The sequence below is a fragment of the Schistocerca cancellata genome, chromosome 11 (genome assembly GCF_023864275.1).
Source record: "Schistocerca cancellata isolate TAMUIC-IGC-003103 chromosome 11, iqSchCanc2.1, whole genome shotgun sequence".
NCBI classification, from domain to species: Eukaryota; Metazoa; Arthropoda; class Insecta; order Orthoptera; family Acrididae; genus Schistocerca; species Schistocerca cancellata.
In genome coordinates, this window is record NC_064636.1 from 163,947,338 (window position 1) to 163,962,662 (window position 15,325).

The 15,325-nt window shown below is 39.7% G+C and overlaps 2 protein-coding genes across 2 annotated transcripts in view; one reads left to right on the forward strand and one right to left on the reverse strand.

Moving 5' to 3' along the window:
* Nucleotides 1–15,325, reverse strand: part of LOC126108506 (uncharacterized) — a 369,053-nt gene that overhangs the window by 278,656 nt on the left and 75,072 nt on the right. The gene's annotated exons all lie outside the window — the stretch shown is intronic.
* LOC126108507 (dnaJ homolog subfamily C member 11) overlaps nucleotides 1–15,325 on the forward strand; it is a 123,996-nt gene that overhangs the window by 91,097 nt on the left and 17,574 nt on the right. The window contains exon 9 of the mRNA XM_049913774.1: nucleotides 2,684–2,875. Within this exon, the coding sequence (XP_049769731.1) occupies nucleotides 2,684–2,875 (192 nt within the window). The remainder of the gene's footprint in view (nucleotides 1–2,683; nucleotides 2,876–15,325) is intronic.

The following is a 15,325-nucleotide window of genomic DNA, read 5'->3' on the forward strand; positions in this document are numbered from 1 at the left end:
GAGAGCTTCTGTAAAGTTTGGAAGGTAGGAGACGAGATACTGGCAGAAGTAAAGCTGTGAGTACTGGGCGTGAGTCGTGCTTCGGTAGCTCAGATGGTAGAGCACTTGCCCGCGAAAGGCAAACGTCCTGAGTTCGAGTCTCGGTCGGGCACACAGTTTTAATCTGCCAGGAAGTTTCATATCAGCGCACACGCCGCTGCAGAGTGAAAATCTCATTCTGGGAATAGTTTAAAGGTTTGATACAGTAAAGAAATTCACAGTTTGGATTTACCTCATAACATTTCTACCAATGTAGGGTCTCTCGTCTGTTTCAGATGCAGCTAAGCCCACCATTTCTGCACATGCAGTGCAAAAGATTATACCTCTACAAAGATACTCTGCAATCCACCTTAAGGTGCATGGCAGTGGGTACCTTATACACTGCCGGTCATTCCCGTTCCTGTTCCTCTCGAAAATGGAGTGAGGGGAAAAAATTGTTTGTGTATTGTCCCATACGAACCCTAATGTGTTTCGTCTTCGTGGTCCTAATGCGACACGTGAACTGATGGCAGTAGAATCTTTTCACTGACAGCTGTGAATGCTCTCCCTCTAAATTTTCTCAACAGTATTTCATGAAAAGAGCAATGTGTCCACCTCCCTTCCCTCCTCCCCTGGGGGGTTCCCATTTGAGTTCAGTGAGCATTTCCATAATATTTACACACTAATTGAACCTTCTGGTAACAAATCTAATAGCAAGCCTCTGAATTACTTCCTTCAATCTGAATTGGCGGGAATTGCAAATACTTCAACAATACTTGCAAATGGGTTGTGCAAGTGTTCTGTACACAGTCTCCTTTACAGATGAGCTATACTCTCCTAAAATTCTCCCAATAAACACAAGTCTGCCACTCTCCTTTCCTACCACCAACGATACACGCTTATTCCATTTCGTGTCACGTTACGCCTAGGTATTTAATCGATGTGACTGTCGAGCAGCACACCACTGGTGCTATATTCAAACGTTACAAAATGGATTTTTGTATTCATCTACATTCTACATTAGTTTACATTTTTCTACATTTAGAGCTAACTGTCATTCATCACACCCCACAGAAATTGTGTCCAAGTGTCGCGCATCATCCTACAGTCACTCAATGGTGACACTTCATGTACACTCCAGTGTCCTCAGTGAAAAGCTGCAGGCTGCTATTTGTCATGTCTGTCATATTGTGCATGTGTTTAGAGGACAAGAGTGGTCTTATCACACTTCCCTGGGACACCGCTGCCAATATGAGTGTGGTTCGCCTAAGTCTGGTAAATTTCCATGAACCTTCACGATTGTAAAGTTTGAGTATTCCGAGGAGCATATAGAGACATTTCAAAAATGTGCAACGTACAGTTCATTGGCGATAGCCGTATGTTTTGTTCAGTTTGTTGACTGCGATTAAAAATGGGGCAAACTGAGTTTCATATTGTTACAGAACATTTTCATTTGAAGGGCTTGACTGCTGCACAAATCAAAACCATACTTGAGGAAGTTCACATGGACTCTGCACTGTCATTGGAGAACACTTGTTCTTGGATTAATGAATTTAAACACGGTTGAACAACCACAGATCACGAAGCGTGTTCTCGGTCTGCAGTTGAAGTCACCACAAAGGAAACTGTTGGCAAAACCTGTGATACAGTAATGCAAGACCACTATATAAAAATTCGTGAGATCGATGAGATTGTTGGCATTTAAACTGAGCGAGCGCATAGTATCGTGCACAGAGAATTGACTTCGAAGAAATCCATCATTACGCCCCATAGTCAACGTGGCAGTCAAAACAGTGGACAAAGGCTGGTGGAAATGAACCGAAGAAGCCAAAGACCGCTTTTTGAGCTGTTAAGGTGATGGCCACTGTCGTTTTGGAAATTGCAAGGAGTAACACTCCAAGATTTCTTGGAAAAAGGCAGAACCTTAAGTGGATCGTATTATGATTCAGTGTGGAATCATTTGAAACTTACGTTGGCTGATAAATGATCAAGGTTGGCATGTTAAAAAGTGCTATTTCACCAGAATAATGCACCATCCCACACATCAGCAATAACAGTGGTACAAATTTGGCTTAGAATTGGCTCCTCGTCCACCCTATACGCCAGACTTGGCCCCTAGTGAGTTCTTCCTGTTCTGTTCCCCAACGTGAAACTTTGGCTTGTTGGTAAAATATTTTCATCTAATGAGGATGTCACAGTTGCAGTCAACGAGTATTTTGCAGAGTTTGACAGAACCTATTTTTCTGATGGGGCGAAAAAGTTGGAGGATTGCTGGACAGTGTATATCCCTCAGAGGACACTCTATAAAGAAGTAAGGTGTGTTGTTTACAAAACAAATATTTTTGTTGCTTTTCTTACAAGGCCTCTCTTACGCACTTGTCTTCAATGAACAGTCTCCACCCAAGACAGTGTACTGAGTTCTGTTACTTAGGAAGTCTTTAAGCCACTCACATATCTGAGAACCTATGGCACATGTTCAGACCTTTGTTATTAATTTGCAGTTGGGCACTGTGTCCAAGCGTTTTCTGGAAATCTAGGAAACCTACACTTTGTATTCCTGAGCCATGTTATGTAGCGTCAAGAACAGATTTTTCTCTTAAAAAAAATTTAGATGTCATTTGTACCAGTAGCCCTACACATCTCTGTGACTGCAAATTCTCCCCAGGCTGGGCCGCGGTTCGCAGACTTACGTCATGCCGATACACCTGTGCGAGGAGGTGCTACCGGCGCCCGTCTTCTACGCCACCGTCACACCGATCGTCATCTGGGCAGTCGTCAAGAAGCTGGTCGTCGACCCGATCGCGCGGGGTGCCGCCCAGCGCGAGAAGGAGCGCCAACGGGAGGCGAACAAGGCCAAGTGAGTCTGTGCGAGCGGACGGGAGTTGCGAGGAATCTCACAGGGGATCGGAGGACGGTGGCATTAAACTGATTCAGGTCAGGTTATAGGAGTCCCGTATTTAGGAAATGAATGTAGGGATGTAGATGTTGTAATTTGGCACCACCGCACATTGTGATGTTGTACAAGAGGTAGTCTGCCATTGCCTCCCTTCAACCTGTTGTGAAATGTCTAGTGTGTAATTTACCCAATCACACACTGAAGAGCCAAAGAAACTGGTACACCTGCCTAATATCGTGTATGGCCCCCACAAACACACAGAAGTGCCACAGTATGATGTGGCACGGACTCGACTAATGTCTGAAGTAGTGCTGGAAGAATTGACACCGTGAATCCTGCGCGGCTGTCCACGAATCCGTAAGAATACGAGGGGGTGGAGATATCTTGTGAACAGCACGTTGCGAGGCATCCCAGATATGCTCAATAATCTTCATGTTTGGGGCGTTTGGTGGCCATCAGAAGTGTTTAAACTGAGAAGAGTGTTCCTTTAGCCACTCTGTAGCAGTTCTGGACATGTGAGGTGTCGCATTGTCATGCTGGAACTGGCCAAGTCCATTGGAATGCATGTGAATGGATGCTGGTAATGAGACAGGATACTTAGATAGATCTCACCTGTCAGTCATATCTAGACGTATCAGGGCTCCCATACAACTCCAACTGCACATGCCCCACACCATTACAGAGCCTCCACCAGCTCACTGACATGCATGGTCGTCCAACTGGCAACATGTTTCCAGTCATCAACAGGTCAGTGCCAGTGATGACGGGCCCAGGCGAGGCGTAAAGCTTTGTGTTGTGCAGTCATCAAGGGTGCACGAGTGGGCCTTGTACTCCAAAAACCCGTACGGATGATGTTTCGTTGAATGGTTTGCACACTGACACTCTTGATGGCCCAGCATTGAAATCTGCTGCAGTTTGCGGAAGGGTTGCACTTCTGTCATGTTGAAGGATTATCATCAGTCATCATTTGTCCTGTTCTTGCAGGATCTTTTTCCACTCACAGCGATGTTGGAGATTTGGTGTTTTACCAGATTCCTGATATGTATGGTACACTCGTGAAATGATCTTATGGATAAATCCCCACTTCATTGCCACCTCGGAGATGCTGTGTCCTGTCGCTTGTGTGCCATCTATAACACCACATTCAGACTCACTTAAACCTTGATAACCTGCCATTGTAGTGGCAGTAACCGATCCACCAACTGCGCCAGACGCTTGGTGTCTTATGTAGACATTGTTGACTGGAGCACCATATTCTGTCTGTTTACATATCTCTGCATTTGAATACTAATGCCTACACCAGTTTCTTTGGTGCTTCAGTGCAAGACGAGGGTTTTTTTCCCAAATTTGTCATTCAAAAGATACAGGGTCGCCTTATTTTCACAGATTAAACTATTTTTGCAGATGTCAACATTTTTACGTAGTTTTGTAAAGTGTATAAGGGTAGTTTTACATTTGTAGGGGTGGTCTTACTCTTAAGAGATGAAGCTTCACTATTGAGGCCACGTGCCATTTTATTTTGAGGAATTCGAAAGGGCAGGGATTGGGAAAATGGTACTCGTGTTCCAACAGGCTCAAGATCTCCCTATATGCAGTATTGACTTTGCTCAAACGAACACGTGATGTTGGCTCGCACAGCACTATTGCGAGAGATAAGCGAGAAACTGTCAGAAACGACTACTCGAGTCTACCACTGTGATTAAAATTTGAGAATTTTGTGAAACACAGGAGGAAATAGCATTAAATTCTATCCTCTTGCAAACTTTTGTTGTGTTTCAACAGGCTTGCAATAAACATGTACGGATACCATATACAGATATTAATGGTGCCGCTTTTTAAGTGAAAGTTGTTCTTCCAAAAATGTTAGTTAATTCAGGATCCAGACTAATATTTTATTTGGTTATGAGAGACTGTAACGATTTACTAAGTGGATTGCAAATGAGAAATTTGGTCACTGATCACGTATTAGAATACCAGGTAAAAACATTGCTGGCTTTTAATCAGCTTTAGAACATACCGGTGATGCTCATTTGAAATGAGAAGGAAAATTAATCCAGAATGAAATGTCTAACAAAGGAAATATCATATTAAACTGATTATAATTGTTATGGTGAGAATAAATCACAGTGGCAAGAGCCACTGTTGGGATAGTACCTACAGATATTACTAGATCACAGGATGAGTGAAAGTTTGAGAATGGAGTGAATTGTAATTGTTGGCTTTTATTTGTGTGTTAGTTTTTAGATATGAGCTCCACGTTAGAAGATACTGCAGTCTGCTATTCACAGTTTCTCGAGCTCAGCACTACAGAAGGGTCGGGTCCACAGCTCGCGGTCACGTTCTCGCTTCCCGAGCACGGGGTCCCGGGTTCATTTCCCGGCGGGATCAGGGATTTTCACCTGCCTCGAGATGACTGGGTGTTTGTGCTGTCCTCATCATTTCATCATCATTCATGAAAGTGGCAAAATTGGACTGAGCAAAGTTTGGGAATTTGTACGGGCACTGATAACTGCGCAGTTGAGCACCCCACAAACCAATCATCATCATAATCATCATCATCATCATCATCATCATCATCATACAGAAGGACCGGAAGGCTAAAAGTGGTGTCAGATCAGCCGAGACCTAGAGGAGACTAGGGAAGGGAGCAGAGAGATGCCAGCAAACCTGTCGTGCTGCCAACTGTGGTAGTCTATACCTTGTGTTTTGGCTTATTATGACTATCTGCCACATTTAAACCGCAGATTGCTTTAGTAGTTTGTCATTTGTAGTTAGAATTTAAGTGACTACAACTGGGCAAATACTGAACAATAGTATTCATTTCTGCAGGAGATCGTAAAAGTTTAGATACGGGTCAGTGGAATACTTCTGTGTTTCTCACAGCAATATTGTCGGAGCTCGCTGTGTCGTGTGACGGGAACGAAAGAGGGTGTGTGCAGCCAGTGAGAGTGTGGCAGGCAAGTGATATGTTTGAAAGCAAGAGACATTGTAAAATTATCACATCACTGTAGAAGCAAAATCTGATATGTATTTGGGAAAAAAGGAGATATGTTCTCAGGTCCCACTGTAATGACAACCTAAGATATGGCAACACATTCTGAAGAAACAGCCAAATAGTTGTGACAAAAAACACAAATTTCACAGCTGTGCTGTTAGGGCAGTGGTTATTATTATTATTTCTTTCCTTTCTCAGACGTTACGTGTGGTTAAAAATGGAAAGTGATGCGGACCTTGATCAAGCGTGACTTCCTTTTAACTGTACGGTATATGTTATATTGCATTTAGGAACTTTCGGGTAATTGAACGTGTATCAATAATTACAGATTTCTGTAGTTGTATACATACATTTGGATGTAACTGTATTGCGTTGATGTACTGGTGGATACTGTGTGATATGACTCCTGTAGTTGATAGTATAATTGGTATAATGTCAACTTTATCCTGATGCCACATGTCCTTGACTTCCCCATCCAGTTGGATGTATTTTTCAATTTTTTCTCCTGTTTTCCTCTGTATATTTGTTGTATTGGGTATGGATATTTCGATTAGTTGTGTTAATTTCTTCTTTTTATTGGTGAGTATGATGTCAGGTTTGTTATGCGGTGTTGTTTTATCTGTTATAATAGTTCTGTTCCAGTATAATTTGTATTCATCATTCTCCAGTACATTTTGTGGTGCATACTTGTATGTGGGAACGTGTTGTTTTATTAGTTTATGTTGTATGGCAAGTTGTTGTTGTATTATTTTTGCTACATTGTCATGTCTTCTGGTGTATTCTGTATTTGCTAGTATTGTACATCCACTTATGATGTGATCTACTGTTTCTATTTGTTGTTTGCAAAGTCTGCATTTATCTGTTGTTGTATTGGGATCTTTAATAATTTGCTTGCTGTAATATGTGGTGTTTATTGTTTGATCCTGTATTGCAATCGTGAATCCTTCCGTCTCACTGTATATATTGCCTTTTCTTATCCATGTGTCGGATGCGTCTTGATCGATGTGTGGCTGTGTTAGATGATACGGGTGCTTGCCATGTAGTGTTTTCATTTTCCAATTTACTTTCTTCGTATCTTTCGATGTTATGTGATCTAAAGGGTTGTAGAAGTGGTTATGAAATTGCAAAGGTGTAGCTGATATATTTATATGAGTGATTGCTGTGTGTATTTTGATAGTTTCTGCTCGTTCTACAAAGAATTTTCTTAAATTGTCTACCTGTCCATAATGTAGGTTTTTTATGTCGATAAATCCCTTTCCTCATTCCTTTCTGCTTAATGTGAATCTTTCTGTTGCTGAATGTATGTGAGGCATTCTATATTTGTGGCATTGTGATCGTGTAAGTGTATTGAGTGCTTCTGGGTCTGTGTTACTCCATTTCACTACTCCAAATGAGTAGGTCAATATTGGTATAGCATTAGTATTTATAGCATTTGTCTTGTTTCTTGTTGTCAATTCTGTTTTCAGTATTTTTGTTAGTCTTTGTCTATATTTTTCTTTTAGTTCTTCTTTAATATTTGTATTATCTATTCCTATTTTTTGTCTGTATCCTAGATATTTTTAGGCATCTGTTTTTTCCATCGCTTCTATGCAGTCGCTGTGGTTATCCAATATGTAATCTTCCTGTTTAGTGCGTTTTCCCTTGACTATGCTATTTTTCTTAAATTTGTCTGTTCCAAAAGCCATATTTATATCATTGCTGAATACTTCTGTTATCTTTAGTAATTGGTTGAGTTGTTGATTTGTTGCTTCCGGTAGTTTTAGATCATCCATGTATATTTAAATGTGTGATTTTGTGTTGGTATGTTCCATAATTTGTATTATTTAGCATGTTGGATAGTGGGTTCATAGCAAGGCAGAACCAGAAAGGACTTAATGAGTCTCCTTAGTATATTCCATGCTTAATCTGTATTGGCTGTGATGTGATATTATTTGAATTTGTTTGGATATTAACTGTGGTTTTCCAGTTTTGCATTACTATGTTTAGGAACTGTATCAATTTAGGATCTACCTTGTATATTTCCAATATTTGTAGTAACCATGAGTGGGGTACACTATCAAAAGCTTTTTGGTAATCAATGTATGTGTAATGTAGTGACCTTTGTTTAGTTTTAACTTGATATGTCATCTCTGCATCTATTATCAGTTGCTCTTTACATCCTCGTGCTCCTTTGCAGCAGCCTTTTTGTTCTTCATTTATAATTTTGTTCTGTGTTGTATGTATCATTAATTTCTGTGTAATGACTGAAGTTAGTATTTTATATATTGTTGGTAGGCATGTTATGGGGCGATATTTTGCTGGGTTTGCTGTGTCTGCTTGATCTTTAGGTTTCAGATAGGTTATTCCAAGTGCAAGTGTATCAGGGAATGTGTATGGGTCTGCAATGTAACTGTTAAATAATTTAGTGAGATGTGAATGTGTTGAGGTGAACTTCTTTAGCCAGTAATTTGCTATATTATCATTTCCAGGGGCTTTCCAATTGTGTGTAGAATTAATTGCTCGGGTGACTTCATGTTGCAAAATTATCACTTCAGGCATTTGTGGTATCATCTTGTATGAGTCTGTTTCTGCTTGTATCCACTGTGCATGCCTGTTATGTTGTACCGGGTTTGACCATATGTTGCTCCAGAAGTGTTCCATGTCTGTTATGTTTGGTGGATTGTCTATTTTAATGTGTGTGTTATCTATTGTTTGGTAAAATCTCTTTTGGTTTGTGCTGAATGTTTGGTTTTGTTTCCTTCTATTTTCACTTTTTTTGTATCTTCTAAGTCGTTTGGCCAATGCTTGTAATTTCTGCTTCTTTTCATCTAATTGCTCTATTGCTTCTTGTTGTGAGATTTTACCTAACCTTTTTCGTTTTTTGTCTGATATTTCATTTCTTATAAATTGTGTTAGCTGTCCAATGTCTTTTCTCAGTTTTTCTATTCTGATCTGTAGCCTGTGTTGCCATGCTGGTTTTGTGGGCTTCTTCTGTGTGTTGGTTTGTTCTGATCTCTGCCTAGTGTGTATACTTAGTGTAGTGAGTGCTCCTATATAAACCAGTAGTTGTAACTCTTCCATAGTTGTATTTTCATTTATTTTGTTGTGTATGATTGTGTTGATAGTTTTTATTGTTGTTTCGACTTGTGGGTTATTTGGCGGTCTATGGAAGAATGGTCTAATGTCTGTATTTGTGTCTTTGTATTCTATATATGTCAGCTGAAATTTCTCTTCTATATCTAACACGTGTGTCTCTTCGTGTTCTATTTGTGCTTGTTCTGGTGGCTGTCTTAAGATTTCGTTTTCCTCTGATTGTTTAATTGATGCGTGTTGGTCTTTGTTTGTTTGCTCTGGGATGTTTGAGTCCATTACTGTATTTTCTTCTTCTTCTGATTGCACATTATTTAGTTCCAGTATTTGTTGTAGTTGTTGTTTGATGTTTTCTAATTCTGACTGGGGTATCCTGTTATTTTTTATTATTACACGGATCTGATCAGCTAGTCGTTGTTCTGTTAAAAATTTTAATTCCGGGTATCTGGTAATAAATGTTGTGTATACTTGTGATCTGTATCTAGTTGTGTTGGTTCCTAGGTTTGTTGCTTGGTAATAACAGAACATGATGTGTCGATTAACTTCATCTGACCATCTCATCCTCTGTCTTTGTTTTCCTTCTAGGGTTGTTGCAGGAAGCATATCCTGCAAAACACCTCTATTTGGATTTAAATCGTTTTCCAGTTGGCTAGCAGTGTCGTTACCATTGTGGGCGGGCATAGGGTTCAAGCGTCGTCCCCGACCATGACAGCGCTTGTCCGAGGCTTCTTTAGTTATGTCCTGAACCAAGTAATCACACTAAAAGGGGGGTTAGCCCTTCTAGTGGTTTGTTCTTTTCGTCGCCTTTTACGACTGGCAGAACATACCGGAGGCCTATTCTTTTCCCGGGCCTCCACGGGGTTTATTATTATTATTATTCTTATTATTATTATTAAAAATAGTGATACCACAGACTGCAGGGTTAGCAAGAAAAAAAGATAGAAAAGAAAACAGTCAGAAAATTAATAAACTGTTTTGTTTATTTTGTTTCTCCTAGTATTATCAAAATGTAGGCAATCAATAAATACCGTAAGTTTAGAATAGGCGTAATTTTAATGTTTTGGTAGATACTTTGTCAATAAAACAGGTTGCAATTCTGAGTTCTGAGAATATGTTAAAAATAAGTTTTTCTCGAGGAGTCTCTTAAAAAAAGGATCATCTAATATTCAGTTTCATCTTATATTTGGGGCATCTTATACCCAGGTAAATTGGGTATCTGTGTTGTGTTGGTGACTGTACATTGTGGTGCCAGGTTTGTGTTGTTACGAATGAAGGGAAGGGCGGCACACGTCCTCCTCTCAAATAGCACTAGTGGGGCCACCGAGCTTAACGTCCCTGTCCTATAGACAGTTCACCGTCGGCATTGTCGTCTGGCATCACTTCGGAGACGGAGCAGAGGTTTGGAATGTAATCTGGGATATTGATGCAAAGGCTGGTGATCACCACCCATTTTCCACAACTGGGATTCGAACCAGCTCACCAGAGCTGATGCCACCACACCTCGGCTACGGAGGTGGGATTTTATATCGATTGACAGACAGAATTTTGGCCAGTACTTACATTGGAGGCAAGGTATGTAGTAATGCTGATAAGAACGTGTAAAGTAATGTTGTCACACTTTGAATTTTCTGAAGGCTTTGGCCGAAAGCTCAGTGTGTAGCAGTCTTTTTGTTGCACCTGTCTGCACCTTGACATGTCATCTTTATGGTGAGGTAGAATTTTTGCTTTTCATATTATTGATATTCCAACCTGGACTTTCCATTGTTTGACTTTGGAAGTAAGACTCGCTGTTTGCGGTAATGTAGTGTAAATATTTGTATGTACTACCTGACAGCTGATAAAAATGAAATATAAATGATAACGTTGTAAATTGTTTGGAAAAGCTCTCTCTACGATGCATATTTGTAAATGTAATTATACAAATAACGGAACGGGAATTAGATCTACATATACATCCGTACTCTGCAAACACCTGGAAAGTGCATGGCGGATGGTACGTGCCACGGTACTAGCTATAAGGATTTTTTTCTGTTTCGTTCGTGTACGGATTACGGGAAGAATGATTATTTGAATTCCTTTCTGCGTGATGGAATTATTCTCATCTTGTCGTCACAATCCCTATGTGAGCAATATGTTAGGGGGTTGTGGTATGCTCCTGGAGTCATCATTTAAGCCTGTTCTTGAAACTTTGTTAGCAGTCTTTCTCAGGATAGTTCACATCTACCTTCAAAGAATCTGCCAGTGTCTATCAGTTTTATTGTCAGGGCTATTCCATTACTCTAGTACTTAGCAATGCCAACATGAAATAGAATATAAATAAATTGAATTGGGTCAGTGAAATAGTAACAATGTTCATTAGCGTCTGTAGCTCACTGACCAAAATGAGTAACTTATTGGTGCTGTGCATATTAAAATATGGCACATATATGCTACAAAAGGTTTTTTTTTAAGAAGAAAGAAATACCGTTTTATGTGTGTGTAAAAAAAAAATAAAAATAAAAAAATATATAAAAAAAAATCACAGGTGCACAGTTTCCCCAGTAGGGGTCCATGAATATTTTGATGCTAGTGATGTTCAGGGACAGTATTCAAGACTGCTGTTTGATGAATATGATTTTAGAGATGTTGCTGAAAATGTCATCCATTTACATTAATTCACAACTGGCATCTATGTTCTGAGCAACCAGGTGTTTCATGAATAAAGGCTGCAACTTCAGCCAGACAAGCTAACCAGCTCTTGTGGAGTAGACAGTGTTTCTACATGAACTATTTTTACGATTACTATCCATTAAATGTAAATTATGTCCTGGATAATAATGGGGTTTTGATAGTTCATACACTCACAGTTTATGTATTTAGTATGCACAAGAAGAGGAAAAGGGAAAAAATATTATTTTCGTTGCGAGCAGTATCGGAGCGAGAGGAGGTATCTACCTTGTTGTGTTACAAGCCGAAGTGCATCCATCAGTGCTGCTCGAGGCTGTCCCACCACACACTGTACTGACATTTTATATGACACCAGTGAAAGGTTGATATAAACTGGAAGTGTTCAGTTTTTCACAGTTTCACTGTAACAGCTTTCAGTGCTCTTTCTATCACTGTACCTTACATCAGTTAGTGTATGTCTGTAGCTCACGGTCTAGTGGCTAACGTTGCAGCCTCTGGTTCACTGTGTCCCGGCTGGGTTGGGGATTTTCGCTGCCTGGGAACTAGGTGTTCGTGTTGTCCTCACTACCTTCTTCTTACCGACATCCCACACAACTTCCTCCAGAAAGCTGTGGCTTCTGTTCCACTTCGTTCGAGGAGATTGGTGGACGTCACAGGTGCCTACATTGAGACTTGTGCAGGCTGGCATATTTTTTATGTCCCCTCTTGTTTTGCCATCTGCCTCCTTAAAATTCATTTTTTCAGTTTTAACTAATTACCATCAACATACATGAATGTAATCTGCATTTCCATAAAAGTTTTAAAGACTTTAACACCAGGTCTAATCTTATGCTTAGTTTTAGGTACGTAATTGATTATCTAATTTATTTTGACTGTTTCTAGATAGTATCTTTTGTTACAAGGTGAAATCAGTTACTGTTCATAACTTAAATTGACTGATAAACAAATATAAATCCCGTAATAATTGTAAACATTTGGAAGATGAAATGCTAGTAACCTTAAAGTATCTATTTGGCTGTCTTCGAAAACATGTTTGCAATTGCCCTTAATTAATTACAGAGTAATTCACAGTTTTGTCCAAAGTATTGTTTGCACACTTATATTTGTTAATTTGTTAATTTCATGTTTTAAACAAATAATTCGGTCTAACTGCTGCAGTAGAAGAAACTGTTAAAAAGAACCAATGTTTCGATGTATTCAGTTAATTTAATGAGTTAAGTTTCAATTGCTATTTATGTAATTTAAACATCAAACAATGTGAAGTTTCAATACCTATTATTGAAATGATATATAACGGCCCGATTTTTGGTCACGGGACAGTCAGTCCGCGGCCAAGTTTCAGACAAGGAACCTGTGTCGGTTGGAACGACAACAATGCATCCATTTAACAGTGAGATAAGTGTTACACCAATAGGCCGTGTGTTACAGCAATGACAGTGTCTGTTCCATACGTACCTGTTTATTCCGAAAAAACTGTGAACTGTGTGGTTAGGCTTTTACTGCTTGTAGATGTTCAGCAGTAAACTATTGTAGCAGTATGTGTATGTTTGCCTGCTAACTATTAATGAGGCTTATGGGAAGTTAAAACAATAGTGCACTGGTGATATTAAATGTGTATATGGGGGGTTGTGAAAAGTGAAAGGAAACTACTGTGAAACACAACTGTGCCTCTGTCAGCTACATTATTTACAGTAGTCAGTGTCCAAATTACAACCCCATTTTTAGCTGGTCTAGCAACGCAGTATGTCGACACTGAGGACAACAAACAAAGAAACAAATTAGGCGAACCACTGCAGACTGTCAACATACGCATTCATATTCCCATATAACAGTGTAGGTACTGTAGTAATTTCAAATAAATATCTCTGCAAAGATGAAAGGTATGTCAATTTGAATACATAGTTATTTCCCACCCACCTTGTGTGTAGGAAATCACCTACATATTATGTGTAAGGAATGTATGGCCAAACGTTCAGGAAACACTCCTCACACATAGAGGAAGTCAACGCGTTATATAGTGACGGGTCTGGAAACACTTTATTTCAAAGCTAGAGCTCAGTTTCTACAACTCTTCAACATATTAGTAATGGGAAACTTGCAGGAAAAGAAAGTTTCAGCACAATGTGAAACAGTTCCATAAATGAAATGTTCAAAATGTTACCAAGGATAAGTGTAAACTCACCATTGCATAAAGTCTCTGATGCACTGTGTGGGTTTAGATCTGGACAGAGCATCGGCCAAGGGTAAGTCCCCCTTTACCTATCTGTCTGTCATAGAATGTTATTTAGAAGCCTACGAACGTTGACATAGAAACAGACGAAATAAACGTTTTGTCGAAATTGTAAAGGCACACATTTTAACAGAAACGTGGGGGATTTTCTGAGAAAGTACAGTAAGTTTCTCCATTGAGCCTGAATTCATGTGATTATGAAGAGAAATATGAAATGAGCTCTAACATGGAAACAGCATTTTCAAACCCATATCGTATAACATATTTTCTTCTCTGTGTGTGTGAAGATTGTTACCCAAAAGTTTGGGCGTACTGTTTTTTTACACCGTGTATAAATAACAGCTTTCAAGACTGTTTTAGTCCCATTTCATTATTAGGATTAAAAAGAAATTGTGTTTTTACTCATTTATAGATGATGACAGTACAGGAAGGTTTGCACCTCTAATATTTATGAGAAAATTTCTGGATTTAATTTGGTCAGATTCTGTATCTGGCCAGCCCACACCTCAAAACCCTAACCTGAACGTCCCTCTCTCCCTCTCTAATAATATTACATTGGTGCATAAGTTTGTATTTTTGTCTTGCACATTGGTATTCCAGGTGATGTGAGTTTATTTATCGCTTTTTATTTTTTATTTGTTGTTAACTTTTGCTGTTTCAGTTTATGTGTTCCTATTTTGTCATTTAGAGATAGTGAGTGGAAATGTGGGCACTAGAAAATAGAGTGCCAAGTGGAGAAATTAGAAAATTTGTGACATGTTCTTCTGTTTGAGATCAATAGAGGGGTGACAGCAGTGGAGGCAGCCAGAAACATTTGCACCGTGTAAGGGGGTAATGTCAATGGAGAGAGCATAATGGGGGTCGCCATATGTGCATCTGTGCTCGATTGTCATTAGTTCGCTCGTGAACAGTACTAACCATTCCTATCCTGTGTCACCACTGGTGATAAGTGGTGTCTTTATGCTAATGGAAGGAAACGAAATTAAAGGTAGAGACCAAGCAAAGCATCAACTCCCATACAGAGATTTGCCCGCATCCACAAAACAAAATTTTATGCATCCGGTGGAAAAGCAACGGTTTGGTTTGCTTCCCAGAGGTGTAACCATAACCGCCGACATTTATTGTCAATGACTGAGACGTCTCACAGACGCAGTCGGAGGACGACGAGTGGGAAGACTGCGTGAAGTGATGTTACTCTGTGATAACACCTGCCCCCATTCTGCCAGACTGACAGAAAGCACTATACGGCAGTTGGGTTCGGAAGTCATTCTGCACGCACCTTATTCACCTGATCCCACGCCCAGAGATGTTCGCCTTTTCTGTTCTGAACTGAACAACCGTCAAGGAACTTCCTTTCTGGACGAAAATGTGCTCCGAACGTGGCTCGATGAGTTTTTTGCCTCAAAACCACACGATTTCTAAAGTCACAGAATAGAAAAGTTAGCCCAGC